This window comes from Salvelinus namaycush, chromosome 4, assembly GCF_016432855.1.
Source record: "Salvelinus namaycush isolate Seneca chromosome 4, SaNama_1.0, whole genome shotgun sequence".
NCBI classification, from domain to species: Eukaryota; Metazoa; Chordata; class Actinopteri; order Salmoniformes; family Salmonidae; genus Salvelinus; species Salvelinus namaycush.
In genome coordinates, this window is record NC_052310.1 from 8,702,262 (window position 1) to 8,723,923 (window position 21,662).

General features: G+C 43.2%; 2 protein-coding genes across 3 annotated transcripts in view; both read left to right on the top strand.

Moving 5' to 3' along the window:
* Nucleotides 1–9: 9 nt before the first annotated feature.
* Nucleotides 10–7,714, top strand: LOC120045339 (peripherin-2-like). The gene is made up of 5 exons (XM_038990220.1): nucleotides 10–590; nucleotides 3,150–3,396; nucleotides 4,520–4,706; nucleotides 6,749–7,587; nucleotides 7,709–7,714. Exons 1-5 carry the CDS (start codon nucleotides 10–12, stop codon nucleotides 7,712–7,714), a joined length of 1,860 nt encoding a protein of 619 aa, XP_038846148.1.
* Nucleotides 7,715–14,752: 7,038 nt separating this feature from the next.
* Nucleotides 14,753–21,662, top strand: part of LOC120046113 (protein quaking-A-like) — a 35,933-nt gene continuing 29,023 nt past the window's right edge. For both annotated transcript variants that reach the window (XM_038991073.1, XM_038991074.1), the window contains exon 1: nucleotides 14,753–15,425. In XM_038991073.1, coding sequence (XP_038847001.1) covers nucleotides 15,272–15,425 — 154 coding nt within the window. In that variant the 5' untranslated portion in view covers nucleotides 14,753–15,271. The remainder of the gene's footprint in view (nucleotides 15,426–21,662) is intronic.

Here is a 21,662-nt window from a genome sequence, read left to right on the forward strand (position 1 = left end):
ATTGCCACCATGGCACTAATGAAGGTCAAGTTTGACCTGAAGAAGCGGGTGAAACTGGCCCAGTTTGTATGGCTGATGTACTGGTTCTCAGTGATGGCAGGCGTGCTGGTCTTCAGCATGGGGCTGTTCTTTAAGATCGAGCTGCGTAAGCGCTCAGAGATGATGGACAACAACGAGAGCCACTTCGTTCCTAACCTACTAATCGGCGTGGGGCTGCTGGCCTGTGGGATCAACGCCATGGGAGGCAAGATCTGCTACGACTCCTTGGACCCTATCAAGTTCTCCAGGTGGAAGCCTATGCTCAAACCCTTCCTAGTCTCCTGTGTGGCTTTCAATTGTCTCCTGGTGCTGACGGCTCTGCTCTGCTTCCTAATGAGGATCCCTCTCCAGTTCACGCTGGCCGAGGGCCTGAAGAATGCCCTGAAGTTCTACAAGGACACAGACACGCCGGGACGCTGCTACATGAAGAGAACCCTGGACCAGATGCAGATGGAGTTCCGTTGCTGCGGCAACAACAACTTCAGGGACTGGTTCGAGATCCAGTGGGTCAGCAATCGCTACCTGGACTTCAGTGCCAAGGAAGTAAAAGAGTGAGTCATGATATTAGCAACAGATCTAGGATCAGTTCTAAAGATCAGTGTTTAACTGACCTTAGATCAGTGTTAAACATAGTGATGTACGTTTTATTTGAAATAAGATGACTCTATAATAGGCCCACACCAACAAATGGTATGAATGGAGATTGTAGAGTTAGTTTATGGGGGGGTTGACTGTTCTTAATGGGTGTTCAGTATAAAGGGATTGCAGGTGCGAGGAGGGGGGGGATAAGTAATATAAAAGGGCCACTTTTTGTTATAAGGTGGAGGGATTACAGGGTCAGTGGATTTTAGATTTTAGTGTTAGAGGTGGTGATGGTGGTGTGTGCATGTGGGTTTGTTTAAAGGATTACTGAACAGTGTCTGGCTTACGGGAGGTGGGGGAAGGAGATTCAGTCTGTGAGAGTTGAAGGGGAATGATTCCGGGGTCTGTTTTGCAGTGTGTCAGGTGTAAGGTGTGTATGGATTCAGGTGTTTCAAGTTTTGGTTTTCAGTGTAAGTGATATCAAGTGTGTAGTTGTGGTTGTCTAAAGGGGCAGTAAGTGGTATAAGGCGTACGTGCACCCATGTGTATGCGTGAATGTGTATGTGTGTTTGTGTGTGCGAGCCTGTGAGTCCTTAGTGGCTCCAATCCTACTTTAATACACCTCATTCAGAAAATCGGTCCTGTCTAGAGTGTCAGCGTTATCAAGCATTTTCAGTATTCCCAACAGAGTGTTATTCTATGTCCTTGTTGTTGGGAATGACTGGAAATTATTCATATCCATGTCACTCTCTCATCTCTGATCCCATCAGACTACTCTTTGCATGACTCTAATTTACAACTGCCCTACAACTGTCAATCACAGTTGAAACCCTACCGTCAGACCACCCAAAGGCCAAATGCACACTCCCTGCTACAGAATCAGAGAGATTACTGCTGTCACTGTCAGTCCAGTCAGTCTCACCTTATGGGGATAATCCACATCTACTCAGACGATCAACAAACTGCTTGATTGATTACCTGTCAACTATAACTATGTTGACAAGCCACAACTAGGTTAACTAGCTACTACTGCATATCCAGCCATCGATTAGTTAGTATGCAGACTAATTCCATTTGGGCAATTCATCATCATTCGAAGTAATGGATCAACCATCAATTTATGAATTGAATTTCAATACATCCTCTGAAATGCCTTCTCAGTGTAGTGGAGGAAAGTCATTCTGAGAGAGATCCTTTGTAAGTGGTGTGGTTCATTATCCTCCATAATCCTTTGTTGTAATTTCTGAGTCCGTGGCAGATAGATGTCTTACCAATGAGGACGTGTGTTCAATGAGAGTTGCTGAATGTTTTTCTCATCTTCAGTGTGCTCATCTGTTTGTGTTGGAGACCGAGATGTAGTGAAAGTATCATAGTTCCTTCCCAATGTAAGCAGAGTTCATTCTTCATTCTCAGTTGGCTCATGCACCTTTTTTTGGAAAGCAAATGACAGTATTCGTTTGCACTGTTTCTTCCCAAATCCAATGTGAGAGCAGAGTGTTCCCAGTAGAGAGGGGCTAACGGGGTTAATCCCATTCAAACAGCATGTGAGAGACTGATAGAGCTTCATGATCCTCTCTTTACCAGGTACAATGTGAACTGATTTCAGCTCTGTCAGAAACAATGCAAGCACTGCAAACCCTTTATCATGGAAAGAGCACGAAAAAGCAGTGTTAGGTTGTGTCAGGGTTGTGCTAGGGTTGTGTCAGGTCTTTCAGCCTAATACTACCTTTCTAAATATCAATCAATCAATCAAGTTTATTTTATATAGCCCTTCGTACATCAGCTAATATCTCGAAGTGCTGTACAGAAACCCAGCCTAAAACCCCAAACAGCAAGCAATGCAGGTGTAGAAGCACGGTGGCTAGGAAAAACTCCCTAGAAAGGCCAAAACCTAGGAAGAAACCTAGAGAGGAACCAGGCTATGAGGGGTGGCCAGTCCTCTTCTGGCTGTGCCGGGTGGAGATTATAACAGAACATGGCCAAGATGTTCAAAATGTTCATAAATGACAAGCATGGTCAAATAATAATCAGGAATAAATGTCAGTTGGCTTTTCATAGCCGATAAATAAGAGTTGAAAACAGCAGGTCTGGGACAGGTAGGGGTTCCATAACCGCAGGCAGAACAGTTGAAACTGGGACAGCAGCAAGGCCAGGTGGACTGGGGACAGCAAGGAGTCATCATGCCCGGTAGTCCTGACGTATGGTCCTAGGGCTCAGTTCCTCCGAGAGAGAGAAAGAAAGAGAGAAGGAGAGAATTAGAGAGAGCCAAGATGTTCAAAATGTTCATAAATGACAAGCATGGTCAAATAATAATCAGGAATAAATGTCAGTTGGCTTTTCATAGCCGATCATTAAGAGTTGAAAACAGCAGGTCTGGGACAGGTAGGGGTTCCATAACTGCAGGCAGAATACTGGTAGTTCACTAGGACTTCATCATGCTTACAGTACATTATTATGGATGGATTGGGTAGGGCTTTTTTATATATTACCCTGACCATAAAATCTGCCCTTTGCCCTCTGACCCCCAGTCGTATCGGCAGCAACGTGGATGGGAAGTACCTGATGGATGCTGTTCCATTCAGCTGCTGTAACCCCGGCTCCCCGCGGCCCTGCATCCAGTACCAGGTGACCAACAACACGGCCCACTACTCCTACGACCACCACACCGAGGACCTGAACATCTGGAAACGGGGCTGCCGCGACGCTCTGATTTCCTACTACGGAGGCATGATGAACAGCATAGGAGCCCTGGTGCTGCTGGTCACTATTCTGGAGGTAAGAAAATATAGTCTGTAGAGCATCTACAGATGGACTATCCAAATAGAATTTTACCAAATACTCCCTTTCACTCGCTTGTTAAAAGGCATGGGGTGTTTTTTGTGATGAAGTTTGTCGCTGAGAGTGGACAAAGATGCCCCAGATGCCTGGCTAGATCCAGAATTCCTGGCATGGTGTCCTCCTGTACTCTCAATGTACATTTCCACACCTCCCTCCACCTCCCTCACCTCCTCCACCTCCCTCCATCTCCTCCACCACCTACCTCCACCTGCCTCCACTTCCCTCACCTCCCCCCACCACCTCCATCCACCTCCTCACCTCCCTCTACCTCCTCACTCCACCTCCCTCACCCACTCCACTTTCCTCACCTCCCTACACCTCCCCCCACGAACTCCACCAGCTCCCTCCACCTCCACCCCCCCCCATCTCCCTCCACCACCTCCTTCCACCACCCCCCTCCACCTCCACCTTCTCCACCCCAACCCTTCCTCCTGCCTTAGTCATGATACCTGCTTCTACGCCTCCTGCTCTCTGCTGTAGGGACGCCATCACCTGCCAGGTTTACAGAGGTACACACACAGACACACACCTGCCAGGTTTACAACGGTACACACATACACACACCTGCTAAGCTTACAGCGGTACACACAGACACATACCTGCCAGGTTTACAATGATATACATAGACACAGACCTGCCAGGTTTACAATGGTAAACACAGACACACACGTAGAGGCAGGCTTACAGTGGTAGTGCACATGGCTGGTAACGCTTTAGTGGTCATCTTGTGGGCTATCTCTCTCAACCCTTGTAGGTTGGTTAATGTGGGGTTAGGTTTAGTTATGGGTTTTCACTTCCAGTACATGAGCAAGTCACTGAAGCTAGTGTCTACCTCAGGCCAGGTGTAGCTCTTCACCCAGGCTAGCTGTAAGTCTTAGCCCAGGCTAGCTGTAAGTCTTAGCCCAGGCTAGCTGTAGCTTTTCACCCAGGCTAGCTGTAAGTCTTAGCCCAGGCCAGGTGTAGCTCTTCACCCAGGCCAGGTGTAGCTCTTCACCCAGGCTAGCTGTAAGTCTTAGCCCAGGCTAGCTGTAACTAATATGTCTCTCTCTATCCCCTGTAGGTTATTGTGATGATCGGCCTCCAGTACGTGAATACCTCCCTGTCTAACCTGGCCAACCCAGAGGACCCAGAGTGTGAGAGCGAAGGCTGGATCCTGGAGAAGACAGTGAAGGAGACGTTTACTGACATCATGGACAAGATGAAAGCCATGAGTAAAGGCAATGCAGTGGACGAGGCCGAAGTGGATGGTGTCGCCACGGGGAGCTGAACAAGACACGTTGACACAAACTGAGACCACTCCCACCGAAGGGAAGAAAGGCAGATTGAACACCTCCTTTGCATTTATTACACAAAATACACACATAATACACACATACATGCCCGACACACACAATTCTGTCCATCTGAAGGGAAAACTGAAATGGACACAAATGGACTCTTGAGTACATGTCAGCACTTACGATATTTTGAATGTACGAATGCATGAATGTATGTATAAGTTACATTAGAACCAATTTCCAATATGCCCTCCCCCACTCCAATACACACAGACTCACACACAATACACACTTTTTCTAACACTCATACCTTTTACACACACACACACACACACACACACACACACACACACACACACACACACACACACACACACACACACACACACACACACACACACACACACACACCTCCAACCCCAAACTTTGCTACTCTGCTTCAGTTTTCTGTGTGTTTTCTTACATTCTGTATAATTCTGCTCTGTTTCATATTTTATTTTTACCCCATTTTCTATAAAACGAGGGAAAAACTAAACACCACCCTTTGTCATGAAAATGCATAATGTCAGATGTTTTGCATTGTACTGTGAAAATGCATTTTTAAGAGTAAGGTCAGGAAACCAGGTATGTTGTGTTTTATGGATAATGTGGGGCTGCGTGGGGCCCACTCCCCTTCCCAGAGAGGAGGTTAAAGTGGAAAGGTTAAATGTTCATTCATTCATAGCCCAAGGAATATATTTTTGGGATCCACCTGTAGTGCAGTTTTTTCTATTAGATAATTCATAGAAAATTCCAAAGAAAAGGACTGAAACACCCCAGATATCACCTCTTTAAAGTTCTTAATTTCTAACTGTTCATTTGAGAGATGGAGGAGGGCTGGAGACTCCTGGGCTGGAAGAGGTGGAACCATTTCACCCTAACCCGATGTTGTTGAAGTTTGGGGAGGAGGGCTGGAGACTCCTGGGCTGGAAGAGGTGGAACCATTTCACCCTAACCCGATGTTGTTGAAGTTTGGGGAGGAGGGCTGGAGACTCCTGGGCTGGAAGAGGTGGAACCATTTCACCCTAACCCGATGTTGTTGAAGTTTGGGGAGGAGGGCTGGAGACTCCTGGGCTGGAAGAGGTGGAACCATTTCACCCTAACCCGATGTTGTTGAAGTTTGGGGAGGAGGGCTGGAGACTCCTGGGCTGGAAGAGGTGGAACCATTTCACCCTAACCCGATGTTGTTGAAGTTTGGGGAGGAGGGCTGGAGACTCCTGGGCTGGAAGAGGTGGAACCATTTTATGCTAACCCGATGTTGTTGAAGTTTGGGGTGGAGGGGCTAAAGGAGACGTGGCGGGGGTGAACCAGAGGTGACCCCAAAGTTGAGGACATTTGAGACTGGCAGCTAAACCCCTGGCCTCTGACCCCTGAACTCTGACCCCAGCCCTCTGCTCTGTGAGGTCACTCAGCAGGTCCAATCAGCATTCTCTTATTGGATTATCAAGAGCTACTGTACATACCTACATGCTCATAGACCAACGCCCAGGCTACTGTTGTCTTTGTAAATAGTCTAGTATTGATACATAACTTTTTTTAAACAGTGTAATTCATTTAAATTATTTTATTTACTGTAAAGAAAATGTTTTGCCATGAGAAATCCTTCTGTTTTTCTTTCTGTATGTTGTGTAGAAGGATGATGATGCCATTGTGTAAATGAAAATGTTAATAAAGGAAGCTAGCCCTGTGAAGTAGAGTTGGACATATTGGTGTTGTTTCTACTTAAGACTGATCAAAGATCAAACAGCAATGCCTTCTGGGAACTCAGCGGGGTGCCTGATTTAGCTAATTGGATCAGGGTAATCCTCAGATTATCGCATTCACATGGACACAGGACAACCCTGCACATGGAGACTGAAGGACGAGGGTGTGTGTGTGTGCGTGTTGTGTTTGTTCTGTGACTTTAGATGTAAAAAAATCTCAACTTTGTATCTCTAACATTCTAGGTGTTTTTAGTTGTTAAGCGACCAAAGGATCCGCCTACGTTACCAAAGGATCCGCCATTAACTACTTTACCAAAGGATCCGCCATTAACTACGTTACCAAAGGATCCGCCATTAACTACGTTACCAAAGGATCCACCATTAACTACGTTACCAAAGGATCCGCCTACGTTACCAAAGGATCCGCCATTAACTACGTTACCAAAGGATCCGCCATTAACTACGTTACCAAAGGATCCGCCTACGTTACCAAAGGATCCGCCATTAACTACGTTACCAAAGGATCCGCCATTAACTACGTTACCAAAGGATCCGCCTACGTTACCAAAGGATCTGCCATTAACTACGTTACCAAAGGATCCGCCATTAACTACGTTACCAAAGGATCCGCCATTAACTACGTTACCAAAGGATCCGCCTACGTTACCAAAGGATCCGTCATTAACTACGTTACCAAAGGATCCGCCATTAACTACGTTACCAAAGGATCCGCCTACGTTACCAAAGGATCCGCCATTAACTACGTTACCAAAGGATCCGCCATTAACTACGTTACCAAAGGATCCGCCTACGTTACCAAAGGATCCGCCATTAACTACGTTACCAAAGGATCTGCCATTAACTACGTTACCAAAGGATCCGCCATTAACTACGTTACCAAAGGATCTGCCATTAACTACGTTACCAAAGGATCTGCCATTAACTACATTACCAAAGGATCCACCATTAACTATGTTACCAAAGGATCCGCCATTAACTACGTTACCAAAGGATCCGCCATTAACTACGTTACCAAAGGATCCGCCATTAACTACGTTACCAAAGGATCCACCATTAACTACATTACCAAAGGATCTGCCATTAACTACGTTACCAATTCCAATGTCGTCATTAAAGCACCTTTGCAAGACTTCCTTGATAAACATACTAATTTAATTGTGACATTTGATGTCTAATTGTCTATGACATTATGTGATTGTCTGTGTCCAGTGGTAAGCAGTAAATCCTATAAATCTATAAACTGAGGAGACAACCAGACAACGCCAGAGCCCAGTCATTCATCTGAGCATTCAATGACCAACAGAGATACAACAACGTTATTCATCTATAGGCGATCATCACATATTTTGTCAAGTAAGTCGCCAACCAGTTCCATGCAGCTGCCAAATTCTGTTTCACTTGGGCTGCGTTTACATAGGCAGCCCAATTCTGATCTTTTTTCCACTAATTGGTCTTTTGACCAATCACATCAGATCTTTTTCACAGGGAGAAAAAAATATCAGAATTGGGCTGCCTGTCTAAATGCAGCCTTGGCCGTAATATTTATAATCGGCATTACATCCCATTGATGGCTAAAATGTTTGAGGTAGTGAGGAGATATTTGGAAAGGCACAATGCTGTCCCATTGTACCACAAATCAAGGTTCTGATTCCAGGTCAAGTCAGAGGGGAGACCTATAGAGAGCAGAACAGCAGTAGGTGTTATTATGGTACTGTAAAGGACCAGGTATAATGAGGTAGTTAGCTTGTGAGTGGGGGCTTGAGGGGTAGTTAGCGGGTGTGTGGGGTATCTAGCTAGTGTGTGGGGGCCTGAGGGGTAGTTAGTAGGTGCGTGGGGTATCTAGCTAGTGTGTGGGGGCCTGAGGGGTAGTTAGTAGGTGTGTGGGGTATCTAGCTAGTGTGTGGGGGCCTGAGGGGTAGTTAGTAGGTGTGTGGGGTATCTAGCTTGTGAGTGGGGGCTTGAGGGGTAGTTAGCGGGTGTGTGGGGTATCTAGCTAGTGCGTGGGGGCTTGAGGGGTAGTTAGCGGGTGTGTGGGGTATCTAGCTAGTGCGTGGGGGCCTGAGGGGTAGATAGTGGGTGTGTGGGGTAGTTAGCTAGTGTGTGGCGGCCTGAGGGGTAGTTAGCGGTGTGTGGTGTAGTTGGCTAGTGAGTGGGTCATGAGGGGTAGTTAGTAGATGTGTGGGATAGTTAGCTAGTGTGTGGGGGCCTGAGGGGTAGTTAGCGGTGTGTGGTGTAGTTGGCTAGTGAGTGGGTCATGAGGGGTAGTTAGCGGGTGTGTGGGGTAGCTAGCTTGTGAGTTGGGGGCTTGAGGGGTAGTTAGCGGGTGTGTAGGGTAGTTGGCTAGTAAGTGGGGGCCTGAGGGATAGTTAGCGGGTGTTTGGTGTAGCTGCAGGCAGCGGTAAAGAGGCTAACAGTAGGTGGTATTTTGGTATTGTGGTTAACCAGCAGGTCTGAGCAGATAAGAGGCCAAAAGAGGCTTTAGATTAGCATCGTTAGACAGCCTTGAGAACAACTATACAGTCCTGGAATTACGTCACTAAGGGGGGGTGGTATGAGCTGAATCAGGGGAAAGCGGTACCCACTAAGCAAGCAGCGTGACGTCCATTACAATACCTTCTGTTTCCCACAGAGAGCATTATCTGTTCTCTTCTACCTTTCCTAGCTGGAAAAGCACCAGGATGTTGTTTTGGCTCGGTTCTAGGCCCTCTCCTCTTCTCTCTATACACCAAGTCATTGGTGCTGTCCACTCGCTCCTGCAGTGACTCGCTCCTCTACAACCCTCAAACTCAACTCTAGACCTCGAAGCCAGTTTCATTGCTTTTTCTCCATTGTTCCCCTCTATTCAGGGAGAGATTTAGACCTGGGACACCAGGTGGATGCAATGGATGCAGCAGGTCACCTCTGGTCTCTTGGCCCTTCCACCCCTACGGGATGGCAGCTCCGCTCAGCCCAGTCCAAGCTCTTCTCTGTCCTGGCACCCCAATGGTGTAACCAATTTCCCCCTGAAGCTAGGACAGCAGAGTCCCTGGCCATCTTCTGAAAACATCTGAAACCCTACTTCCTTAAAGAGTATCTCAATAATCTCATAGCCTCCCCCCTTCGCACCCCCTCCTCACCACTTTCTCCCTTTATTGAGTAAACATCTATGTGTGGTTGTCCCACCTAGCTATTTTAAGATTAATGCACTAACTGTAAACCGTTCTGGATTACTAAAATTACTAAAATTTAAATGAATTCAATTGAAATTGAATGTAAAAACTGTATGCAATATTCATAAGATTCAGTTTAAAATCATGAAATACTTTTTTGAAATACAATTTTAGGGTTAGGGTAAGGGAAAATGCTCTCCTAACCTGCCATGAGAAGTCACTTCAGGCCTTAACTGTATTAAAAGTGGCATGTTTTAAGGGAGTCCCATTATGATGTCACTCAAAGAAGCTGTCCTCTGCTGCAGTCTGCTGGTGCTGATAGGTACTGCTCTGCTCCCTCATCCTGTCTTTCGACAGCAGATATCACTATCCCAATGTCTACCTTGGTATTCCCCTGGACTTTTGTCCTTTGTTTAGTGGTGTCATAGTTTGACCTTTAACCCAGAGCTCTGGGGTCAAACACGTAACCATCAAAGACACAGATAAACATTTTCTGAACTATGTTCATCTAGAGAGAGAGAGAGAGCCCTCTGCTGTGAGTATGTTTTAGTAGCTAGTCAGTGTCTTGTGTCTTAATGAGAGGGGGTATTGTTTGGGCCCCGCCCTGAATACTCATCATACCATACCAGGCTGAAACAACGACATCACCCAATAACACACACACACACACACACACACACACACACACACACACACACACACACACACACACACACACACACACACACACACACACACACACACACACACACACACACACACACACACACACACACACATATACAGTTGAAGTCAGAAGTTTACATACACTTGGGTTGGAGTCATTAAAACTCGTTTTTCAACCACTCCACAAATTTGTTGTTAACAATCTATAGTTTTGGCAAGTCGGTTAGGACATCTACTTTGTGCATGACATAAGTAATTGTTCCAACAATTGTTTACAGACAGATTATTTCACTTATAATTCACTGTATCACAATTCCAGTGGGTCAGAAGTTTACATACACTACGTTGACTGTGCCTTTAAACAGCTTGGAAAATTCTAGAAAATGATGTAATGGCTTTAGAAGCTTCTGATAGGCTAATTGACATAATTTGAGTCAATTGGAGGTGTACCTGTGGATGTATTTCAAGGCCTACCTTCACACTCAGTGGCTCTTTGCTTGACATCATGGGAAAAGCAAAGGAAATCAGTCAAGACCTCAGAAAAACAATTGTAGACCTCCACTAGTCTGGTTCATCCTTGGGAGCAATTTTCAAACACCTGAAGGTACCACGCTCATCTGTACAAACAATAGTACGCAAGTATAAACACCATGGGACCACGCAGCCGTCATACGCCTCAGGAAGGAGCGTTCTGTCTCCTAGAGATGAACGTACTTTGGTGCGAAAAGTGCAAATCATTCCCAGAACAACAGCAAAGGACCTTGTGAAGAGGCTGGAGGAAACCGGTACAAAAGTATCTATATCCACAGTAAAACGAAAGGCCGCTCAGCAAGGAAGAAGCCACTGTTCCAAAATGTCCATAAAAAAGCCAGACTATGGTTTGCAACTGCACATGGGGACAAAGATTGTACGCAAATGGGTCTTCCAAATGGACAATGACCCCAAGCATACTTCCAAAGTTGTGGCAAAATGGCTTAAGGACAACAAAGTCAAGGTATTGGAGTGGCCATCACAAAGCCTTTGGAGGGAGTTGAAAGTCCGTGTTGCCCAGCAACAGCCCCAAAACATCACTGCTCTAGAGGAGATCTGCATGGAGGAATGGGCCAAAATACCAGCAACAGTGTGTGAAAACCTTGTGAAGACTTACAGAAAACGTTTGACCTCTGTCATTGCCAACAAAGGGTATATAACAAAGTATTGAGAAACTTTTGTTATTGACCAAATACTTATTTTCCACCATAATTTGCAAATAAATTCATAAAAAATCCTACAATGTGATTTTCTGGATTTTTTTTCCTAATTTTGTCTGTCATAGTTGAAGTGTACGTACCTATGATGAAAATTACAGGCCTCTCATCTTTTTAAGTGGGAGAACTTGCACAATTGGTGGCTGACTAAATACTTTTTTGCCCCACTGTATATACACACACAGGCGCACAAACGCATGCACCCACACACACACACACACATTGTCCCCTACCCCATCAGACGTATAAGACCGTCGTTGTTTTGAAGGTTAAATACACACATCTGATTGTTTGGAGGAATGAGATGTGGTGCCTGGTGGGTGGAGATGGGGGAAGAGGTGGGGTGAGGGCAAGAAAAGGGGAGAGATAAGTGGTGGGGGGAGATGGGAGCTGAATCTGAGATGAATATTCTGTCTGTGTAGTGTGTGTTTGTGTCAGATGAATGTTCTCTCTGCTCCATGTCTGTGGTGGAGTGGACAGTGGGACAACAGTGTGAGACAGCTGTGGAGGACAAAGACTGGACTCAGAACAGCTAGTCCACAGAGTCAGAACACACACACACACATACAGCCTTGCCAATAACAAGGCATTATTATTCAAACTACACATTCATTTAGCATTTTATTCAAAGAAAAGTGTGTGTGTGAGAGAGAGAGAGAGAGAGAGAGAGAGAGAGAGAGAAGAGAGAGACCACTTGAATGCCACACACACATCCAGAGATCCCCCAGAGTGACAGAGAGTGAGGTAAAACAGGTGTGCAAATCTCTGAAGGCAAATGGACAAACAGCATTGTTGACATTGTTGCCCTTACTGCTATCAGCCAATACAATCACATCGAACAACAGATTCACTCCATGGAACAACAGATAGTCCCCAAACAAATCTAAAGGAAATTTGTTCACAGCTCGTCCTCTAAGTCTGTGTGTATGTGTGTATTTGTGTGTGTGTGTACAACTAAAATTCAGAGAAGTGAGGACATTTTGCCAGTCCTCACTTGTAAAAAGGATATTTTAGTCTTAAGGGTTAGGGTTAGGTTTAGGGTTAGAATTAGGGTTAGGGGTTAGTGGTTAAGGTTAGGGTTAGGGTTAAGGGTTAGGGAAAATAGTATTTTGAATGGGAATCAATTGTCCCCAAAAAGTCCTCACAAGTATAGTAAGACATACAGTGCCTTCAAAAAGTATTCATACCCCTTGACTTATTCCACATTTTGTTGTGTTACAGCCTGAATTTAAAATTAATTTTATATATTTTTTGGTCATCCATCTACCCACAATACCTCATAATGACAAAGCAAAAACATGTTGAGTAGATAGTTTGTAGAAACACTTCTGGCTGTGATTACAGCTGTGACTCTTTCTGGGTACGTCTCTAAGAGCTTTCCACACCTGGATTGTGCAACATTTGCCCATTCTTCTTTTCAAAATTCTTTAAGCTCTGTCAAATTGGTTGTTGATCATTGACATACAACCATTTTCAGGTCAAGCAGATTTAAGTCAAAACTGTAACTCGGCCAATCAGGAACATTCAACTGAGTTAGGAAGGACTTTAATAAATGGATCACTTGTCACTTTAATAACGCCACTTTAATCATGTTCACATATCTTTCATTACTCATCTCATATGTATATACTATATTTTATACCATCTATTGCATCTTGCCTATGCCGCTTGGTCATCGCTCATCCATATATTTATATGTATATATTCTTATTCCATCCCTTTACTTAGATTTGTGTGTATTAGGTAGTTGCTGTGGAATTGTTAGATTGCTGTTAGATATTACTGCACTGTCACAACTAGAAGCACAAGCATTTCGCAACCCTCACAATAACATCTGCTAACCATGTATGTGACCAATACAATTTGATTTGATTTGATTCACTGTCTTCTTGGTAAGCAACTCCAGTGTAGATTTGGCCTTGTGTTTTAGGTTATTGCCCTGCTGAAAGATGAATTCATCTCCCAGTGTCTGGTGGAAAGCAGACGGAACCAGGTTTTCCTCTAGGATTTTGCCTGTGCTTAGTTCCAATCCGTTTCTTTTTTTATCCAGAAAAACTCCCCAGTCCTTAACGACTACAAGCATTCCCATAACATGATGTAGCCACCACTATGTTTGAAAATAATGTGTTGTATTGGATTTGTCCCAAACATAACACTTTGTATTCAGGAAAAAAAGTTAATTGCTTTGCCAAGTTTTCTGCAGTGTTACTTTAGTGCCTTGTTGCTTACAGCTTGTACTGTCTACCTTCTTTTCATTCTGTAATTTAGGTTAGTATTGTGGAGTAACTACAATATTGTTTATCCATCCTCAGTTTTCTCCTATCACAGCCATTAAACTCTGTAACTGTTTTTAAATCACCATTGGCCTCATAGTGAAATCCCTGAGCAGTTTCCTTCCTCTCTGGCAACTGAGTTAGGAAGGATGCCTGTATCTTTGTATTGACTGGGTGTATTGATACACCATCCAAAGTGTAATTAATATATTCACCGTGCTCAAAGGGCTATTCAATGTCTACTTTTTTTTACCCATCTACCAATGGGTTCCCTTCTTTATGAGGCATCGTAAAACCTCCCTGGTCTTTGGTTGAATCTGTGTTTGAAATTCACTGCTCGACTGAGTGACCATACAGATAATTGTACGTGTGGGGTACAGATATGAGGTAGTCATTTAGCATGTTAAACACTATTATTGCACACAGAGTGTGAATTTATTATGTGACTTGTTTAGCAAAATGTTACTGCAGAACTTATTTAAGCTTGCTATAACAAAGGGTGTGAATACTTATTGATTCAAGACATTTCAGCTTGAAATGTTTTATATATCTGTAAAAATGTCAAAAAACAACATTACTGGGTATTGTGTGTAGGCCAGTGACATAACATCTCAATTGAATCCGTTTTAAATTCAGGCTGGAACACAACAACATGTGGAAAAAGTCCAGTGGTGCGAATACTTTCTGAAGGCTCTGTCGCTATGTGTGTGTGTGTGTGTGTGTGTGTGTGTGTGTGTGTGTGTGTGTGTGTGTGTGTGTGTGTGTGTGTGTGTGTGTGTGTGTGTGTGTGTGTGTGTGTGTGTGTGTGTGTGAGAGAGAGAGAGAGAGATGTGGGGGAGGAGAGACAGAGACAGACGCGAGATGACAAGCACGCTGTCTCTCCTCGATAGATTTTCTAAATCTGAACCCAATCTTCGGGGACGCGCAGCTCTCTTTGGTACCACCCCCTTACCCATTTCGGGCTCTCTCTCCTTATTTCTCCTTCTCTTGCAGTGTGATATGTGGTCATATGACAGGGTCTGAATACCAACACACTCGACATGAGCGAGGAGGCGTAAACCGGAGAAAACAAGTGGCTAAGTGTGTGTCGCGGACACTGAGAGAGCGTGAGCGGTTACTGGGGAACGCCTATCTGACTGTGAAACTGCGGAGAAGAAAATTAGTTTAAAGCAACGGGGGACACTAACTAACTTTAACTAGAGTTTAGGCATATCCGACCCAGCGAAGTTAAAATATATATATATTTACAAATCGCCTCGCGCTATTGCTTTCCCCTTTTCAGAGCGGTGTGTGCCAAATCTCCGAATCGGAGGAGGCTGGGGCTTGAGGAAGCAGTTCGGACATAACTTTAAAATAAAAGTATCATTTTTTTGTTAAGCGTCATTCTAGAGCTTCGGCCCTGATTTTGGCTGGTAAACTTGAGTTGTGAGTTTGACAATGGTGGGTGAGATGAGTGAGCAGGTCCGGGAAAGACCCAGACCAAGGCCCAGCCCGGACTACCTGATGCAGTTGATGACAGACCGGAAGGTGATGAGCTCGCTGCCCAACTTCACTGGCATCTTCACTCACCTGGAGCGGCTCTTAGACGAAGGTAAGTGATTAGGCTACAATGCATATATATTTTTTAAGATTTACAAAAAATATGGTAGGTCTATAATTAGCAGTGGTGAAAAAAGTAGCAAATTGTCATTCTTGAGTAAAAGTAAAGATACCTTAATAGAAAATGACTCACGTAAAAGTCACCCAGTAAAACACTTATTGAGTAAATGTCTAAAAGTATTTGGTTTTAAATATACTTAAGTATCAAAAGTACATTTTAGCAATTACATTTATTTAAGTATCAAAAGTACAAGTATAATTAATTTCTAATTCCTTATATTAAGCAAAGTAGATGGCCACATTTTTTAGTTTTTTAATTTATTTACGGATAGCAAGGGGCATGCTCCAACTCAGAAATAATTTACAAACGAAGCATGTGTTTAAATCAAATCAAATCAAATGTATTTATATATCCCTTCTTACATCAGCTGATTTAGTGAGTCTACCAGATCAGAGGCAGTAGGGATGACCAGGGATGTTCTCTTGATAAGTGTGTGAATTAGACACATTTTGAATGCTTAGCAGGACAATAAAATGAACGGAGTATGTATGGAGTAAAAAGTACATCATTTTCTTTAGGAATGTAGTGAAGTAAAAGTTGTTAAAAATATGAATAGTAAAGTACGGATACCCCAAAAACAACTTAGTACTTTAAAGTATTTCTACTTAAGTACTTTACACCACTGATAATTAGTTGGTTGATATTTCAACTATGTTGTTTGGTGAGATACTGTGACACACATTAATAAACAGACACACCATAGACACTAAGAGACACACACCAGGCAGTTGGTGATGTGAACAAACGGACAGTTGTTAGTCTGGGTTGGTGACCTATTGTGCAAGGCGGTGTGAATGTGGCGGCCCATCCCCGGTTAGTCACGAGGCTCAGTACACGGTCAACGGGATGTCAACCTGAAAATACTTGACTTTGGAGGGTGTGCTTAGACTGTATGTATGTGAATAGAGAGCCAGTCAACTCTGTGTGTGTGTGTGTGTGTGTGTGTGTGTGTGTGTGTGTGTGTGTGTGTGTGTGTGTGTGTGTGTGTGTGTGTGTGTGTGTGTGTGTGTGTGTGTGTGTACAGTATGGCTGGCTGACTTGATTGATTGATTGTAGTCTCTGAAGAGGACCCCCATCACAACAACCAAAAACACACCAAGCAGGTCAAACAACATAGTAACAAACAATGAGATGTCATGTGGAATTAATGATCAGATTATATTGATTTTGACAAAGGACAAGGAGAGGGGGAGAAATAACGTAAAAATGACTAAGAGAGGAAGACAACGGGAGAAAGACAAGAGGGGAAGAGGCCGGGGAGGTATTTGTGCTTAGCTTTATCTCAACACTTCAACCTGCCATTACACTATCTAGAGTTCTCTGTGTGTATATATATAGACTGCACATACTCACTCACACACCATCTCTCTTTCCATTCTGCAGCCACATTATTCTTATTGTGGCAGTTTTAACTACTGTGGCTGTCTCATCCAAGACACATTTCCAGTGTGTGTGTGTGTGTGTGTGTGTGTGTGTGTGTGTGTGTGTGTGTGTGTGTGTGTGTGTGTGTGTGTGTGTGTGTGTGTGTGTGTGTGTGTGTGTGTGTGTGTGTGTGTGTGATGTACGCAGGGCTCTAAATTATTTATTTGTATTGGTAGCACTGGTACTGGTAGCACTGGTACTGGTAGTACTGGTAGCACTTGTACTCCCAACAATTTAGGAGCACCAGAAAATACGATTTTTATTTTATTGATTGCGATACAGCCTATATGAAACCTAGCTACTTTTGAAACACATGTTGTGCCCCGGAAACTAATATGCAACACTGTAAAGACAGTTTGTTATAAAAGCTAAGATGTTGCTACGAATACCTGTCATTGAAATTACATTGTCATTAGTGGAATATTAGGTTTCGTGTAAAAGCGCCTATTTTCCTTTTTTGTTGTTGTAATTTTTATTTCACTTTTCTTTTTTTGTTGACAAACAAAAACCTACTTAACATTGACATACATTTCCACCAACATTATGTTGTTTCTGTGTGTAGCCAGATTTCTAAACAAATATTTAAATGATAAAACATTTGAATCTACCAATATTTACATACATACATTTCCACCAACATTAATGACATCACACTTGCTCAGACCTACGTTCCAATCGTACCCACATCTAAATGTTGTTTCTAATGCTTGTAAGACTCTGACTTCAAATTGTGTTATGACGTTGCTGTCTGTAGCTGTCACGTTCTGACCTTTATTTCCTTTATTTTTGTCTTTATTTAGTATGGTCAGGGCGTGAGTTGGGGTGGGTAGTCTGTGTGTTTTTCTATGTTGGGGTTTTGAGTTCGGCCTGGTATGATTCTCAATCAGTGGCAGCTGTCAATCGTTGTCCCTGATTGAGAATCATACTTAGGTAGCCTGGGTTTCACTTTTGAGTTGTGGGTGTTTGTTGCCGTGTCAGTGTGTGTTCGCCACACGGTACTGTTTCGTTCGTTTGTTCACTTCGTTTGTTGTTTTGTATTTTGTAGTGTTCTGTTTGTTGGATTAGCATTAAAATTCATCATCATGAGCACTTACCACGCTGCGCCTTGGTCCTCCTCTCTTTCACCCGAAGACGAGCGTTACAGTAGCCAGTTTCAAAAATAATAATAAAGCATTTGATTGGTCCAGTATTTAAGTAATAGCTTTTTCAATATAAGTGCTAAAAATAATATTGTCCAACCCATTGAGTATCTTACTGCACCCCAATATGCCATGTCTTGAAATATGCAGATAGATGGATTAAAAGTAAATGTATATTGTAAAACTTCTGACAGCCCACTTTCTAACTCTGCCTATAACTTTTGGAATTTATAGTACTCCCAGAAGGCATGTGTCATTGAGTCACTGTTAGTTTTACACTTAAGACATGACTCTGAAGTTGTGCTGTAGAATTTGTATAATACATTTTATACATTAGTTTATACTGGATTAAGCGTACATTTGAGTTAACTGTGTAATTTTCTGTCTTGGTTCCAATAGATTATATTTTTTTCTAAGAGATTGTCAGTTGGACAGGCTCTCTGCAAGGTTTTGTATAAATTCCATATCATATTAGTATATTTTTCTGTCTCAAATAGGATTGCTCTGATGTCCAAAAGCTTTCAGGTCAAAATTTTGTCATATAAAACTTTAAGTTGCAAGTATTTGAAAATGTCTACGTTGGTCAGTCCAAAATTGCTTTTGAATTCTGTCATGGAAATAATTGTATTTCCTATTACCACATCATTTACGGTTTCTATGCCTTTAGTTTTCAATGTGGGCCAATTTGTCGGTGAATTCTGAAAAGCCAAGGATTGTTCCATAGGGGTGTGTTTTTAGGGAGTGATATTGGTCCTTGTAGGATCCGTTTAATTTTCTTCCATGTCATAATGTTCTTAACTATGAAGTTGTTAATGTGCTCAGCTCCATCCTTTGAAAACAAACACGTGAGAAGATTCTGGGGAAAAGCATGCACCTCTTCAATATGTACCCATTCTTCCTCTTTAGTGCATTTAATAATATGTTGCAAGTAAAAGCCTTGGGTTGTGAGTTGATATAATTTATGGACATTGTCACGTTCGTCGTAATGATGAGACCAAGGCGCAGCGTGATTATAATACATCTTCCTTTTTAAATAAATAAATAAAGAAACACGAAGAACACTAAACAAACTAACAAAATGAACGTGAAGCTAATAATAACGACTGCAGACATGCAACATCACATAGACAAGAACCCACAAAACCAAAAGGGAAAATGGCAACCTAAATATGATCCCCAATCAGAGACAACGATAAACAGCTGTCTCTGATTGGGAACCAATTCAGGCCACCATAGACCTATAATATGCCTAGACTAACCAAAACCCCTAGACATACAAAAAAAAACTAGACAATACAAAAACTAAACAAACCACCCATGTCACACCCTGACCTAACCAAAATATAAAGAAAACAAAGATAACTAAGGTCAGGGCGTGACAGACATGTATACTTTTTTAAAGAATGTCTTCGGTGGGGTAATTGGTATTACTGAAAATAAATATAAAAACTTTCGGAGCCATGCCATTCTGAAGATGTTTATTCTACCTGTAAGATTTATGAGGAGATTTTTCCATTTAATTAGATCTGCCTTAACTTTATTTCATTACTCAACAACATTATCTTTATATATTTGTTGTTAGTTGTCACTTATTAAGCATCCAAAGTATTTAATATTTTTTGTTGTCCACTTAAAGGATTGCTATTGCCATTATTTAAAAAATTCCACGTTCATTTTATATCCTGAGATTTTAGAGTATTCCGAAAATATTTTTAACAAGGGGGGCATTGAGTTTTCAATATTAGTGAGGTATATCAGGAGATTTTGAGCAAATAAGTTACGTTTGTATTCATGTTTGCCAATACTGATACCTGTTACGTTTGGGGCCTGTTTAATTCTATCTGCAAGCAGTTCAATTGCCAGTGCAAACATGAGGGGGTAGAAAGGACATCCTTGTCTCAAATCAAATCAAACTTTATTTGTCACATGCGCCGAATACAACAAGTGTAGAACTTACTGTGAAATGCTTACTTACAAGCCCTTAATCAACAGTGCAGTTCAAGAAGAGTTAAGAAAATATTTACCAAATTCACTAAAATAAAAAGTAACACAATAACATAACAATAACGAGGCTATATAAAGGGGGTACCGGAACCGAGTCAGTGTGCGGGGGTACAGGTTAGAGGTAAATTGTACATGTAGGTAGGAATTAAGTGACTATGCATAGATAATAAACAGAGAGTAGCAGCAGTGTACAAAACAAATGGAGGGTGGGGGGGGGTCAATGTAATAGTTCTGTGGCCATTTGATTAATTGTTCAGCAGTCTTATGGCTTGGGGGTAGAAGCTTTTAAGGAGCCTTTTGGTCCTAGACTTGGCGCTCCAGTACCGCTTGCTGTGCAGTAGCAGAGAAAACAGTCTATCACTTGGGTAACTGGAGTCTCTGACAATTTTATGGACTTTCCTCTGACACCGCCTATTATATAGGTCCTGAATTGCAGGAAGCTTGGCCCCAGTGATGTACTGGGCTGTACGCACTACCCTCTGTAGTGCCTTATGGTCAGATGCCGAGCAGTTGCCATACCAGGCAGTGACGGTCAGGATGCTCTCGATGGTGCAGTTGTAGAACCTTTTGAGGATCTGGGGGCCCATGCCAAATATTTTCAGTCTCCTGAGGGGGAAAAGGTTTTGTCGGTGCCCTCTTCACGACTGTCTTGGTGTGTTTGGGCCATGATAGATCGTTGGTGATGTGGACACCAAGGAACTTGAAACCTTCGACCTGCTCCATTACAGCCCCGTTGATGTTAATGGGGGCCTGTTTGGCCCGCCTTTTCCTGTAGTCCACAATCAGCTCCTTTGTCTTGCTCACATTGAGGGAGAGGTTGTTGTCCTGGCACCACACTGCCAGTTCCCTGACCTCCCTATAGGCTGTCTCATCATTGTCTGTGATCAGGCCTACCACTGTTGTGTCGTCTGCAAACCTAATGATGGTGTTGGAGTCGTGTTTGTCCACTCAGTCGTGGGTGAACAGGGAGTACAGGAGGGGACTAAGTACACACCTCTGAGGGGCCCCAGTGTTGAGGATCAGCGTGGCAGATGTGTTGTTGCCTACCCTTTCCACCTGGGGCCGGCCTGTCAGGAAGTCCAGGATCCAGTTGTAGAGGGAGGTGTTTAGTCCCAGGGTCCTTAACTTAGTGATGAGCTTCGTGGGCACTATGGTGTTGAATGCTGAGCTATAGTCAATGAACAGCATTCTCACATAGATGTTCCTTTTGTCCAGGTGGGAAAGGACAGTGTGGCGTGCGATTGAGATTGCGTCATCTGTGGATCAGTTGGGGCAGTATGCGAATTGGAGTGGGTCTAGGGTATCCGGGAGGATGCTGTTGATGTGAGCCATGACTAGCCTGTCAAAGAACTTCATGGCTATCGACATGAGTGCTATCGGTCTGTGGTGGTAAATAGACGGCTACGAATAATATAGATGAGAACTCTCTTGGTAGATAGTGTGTTCTACAGCTTATCATAACGTACTCTACCTCAGGCGAGCAATACCTCAAGACATCTATAATATTAAACATCGACCACCAGTTGTTATTGACAAAAAGACACACACCCCCACCCCTCGTCTTACCAGATGTAGCTTCTCTGTTCTGCTGATGCATTGAAAA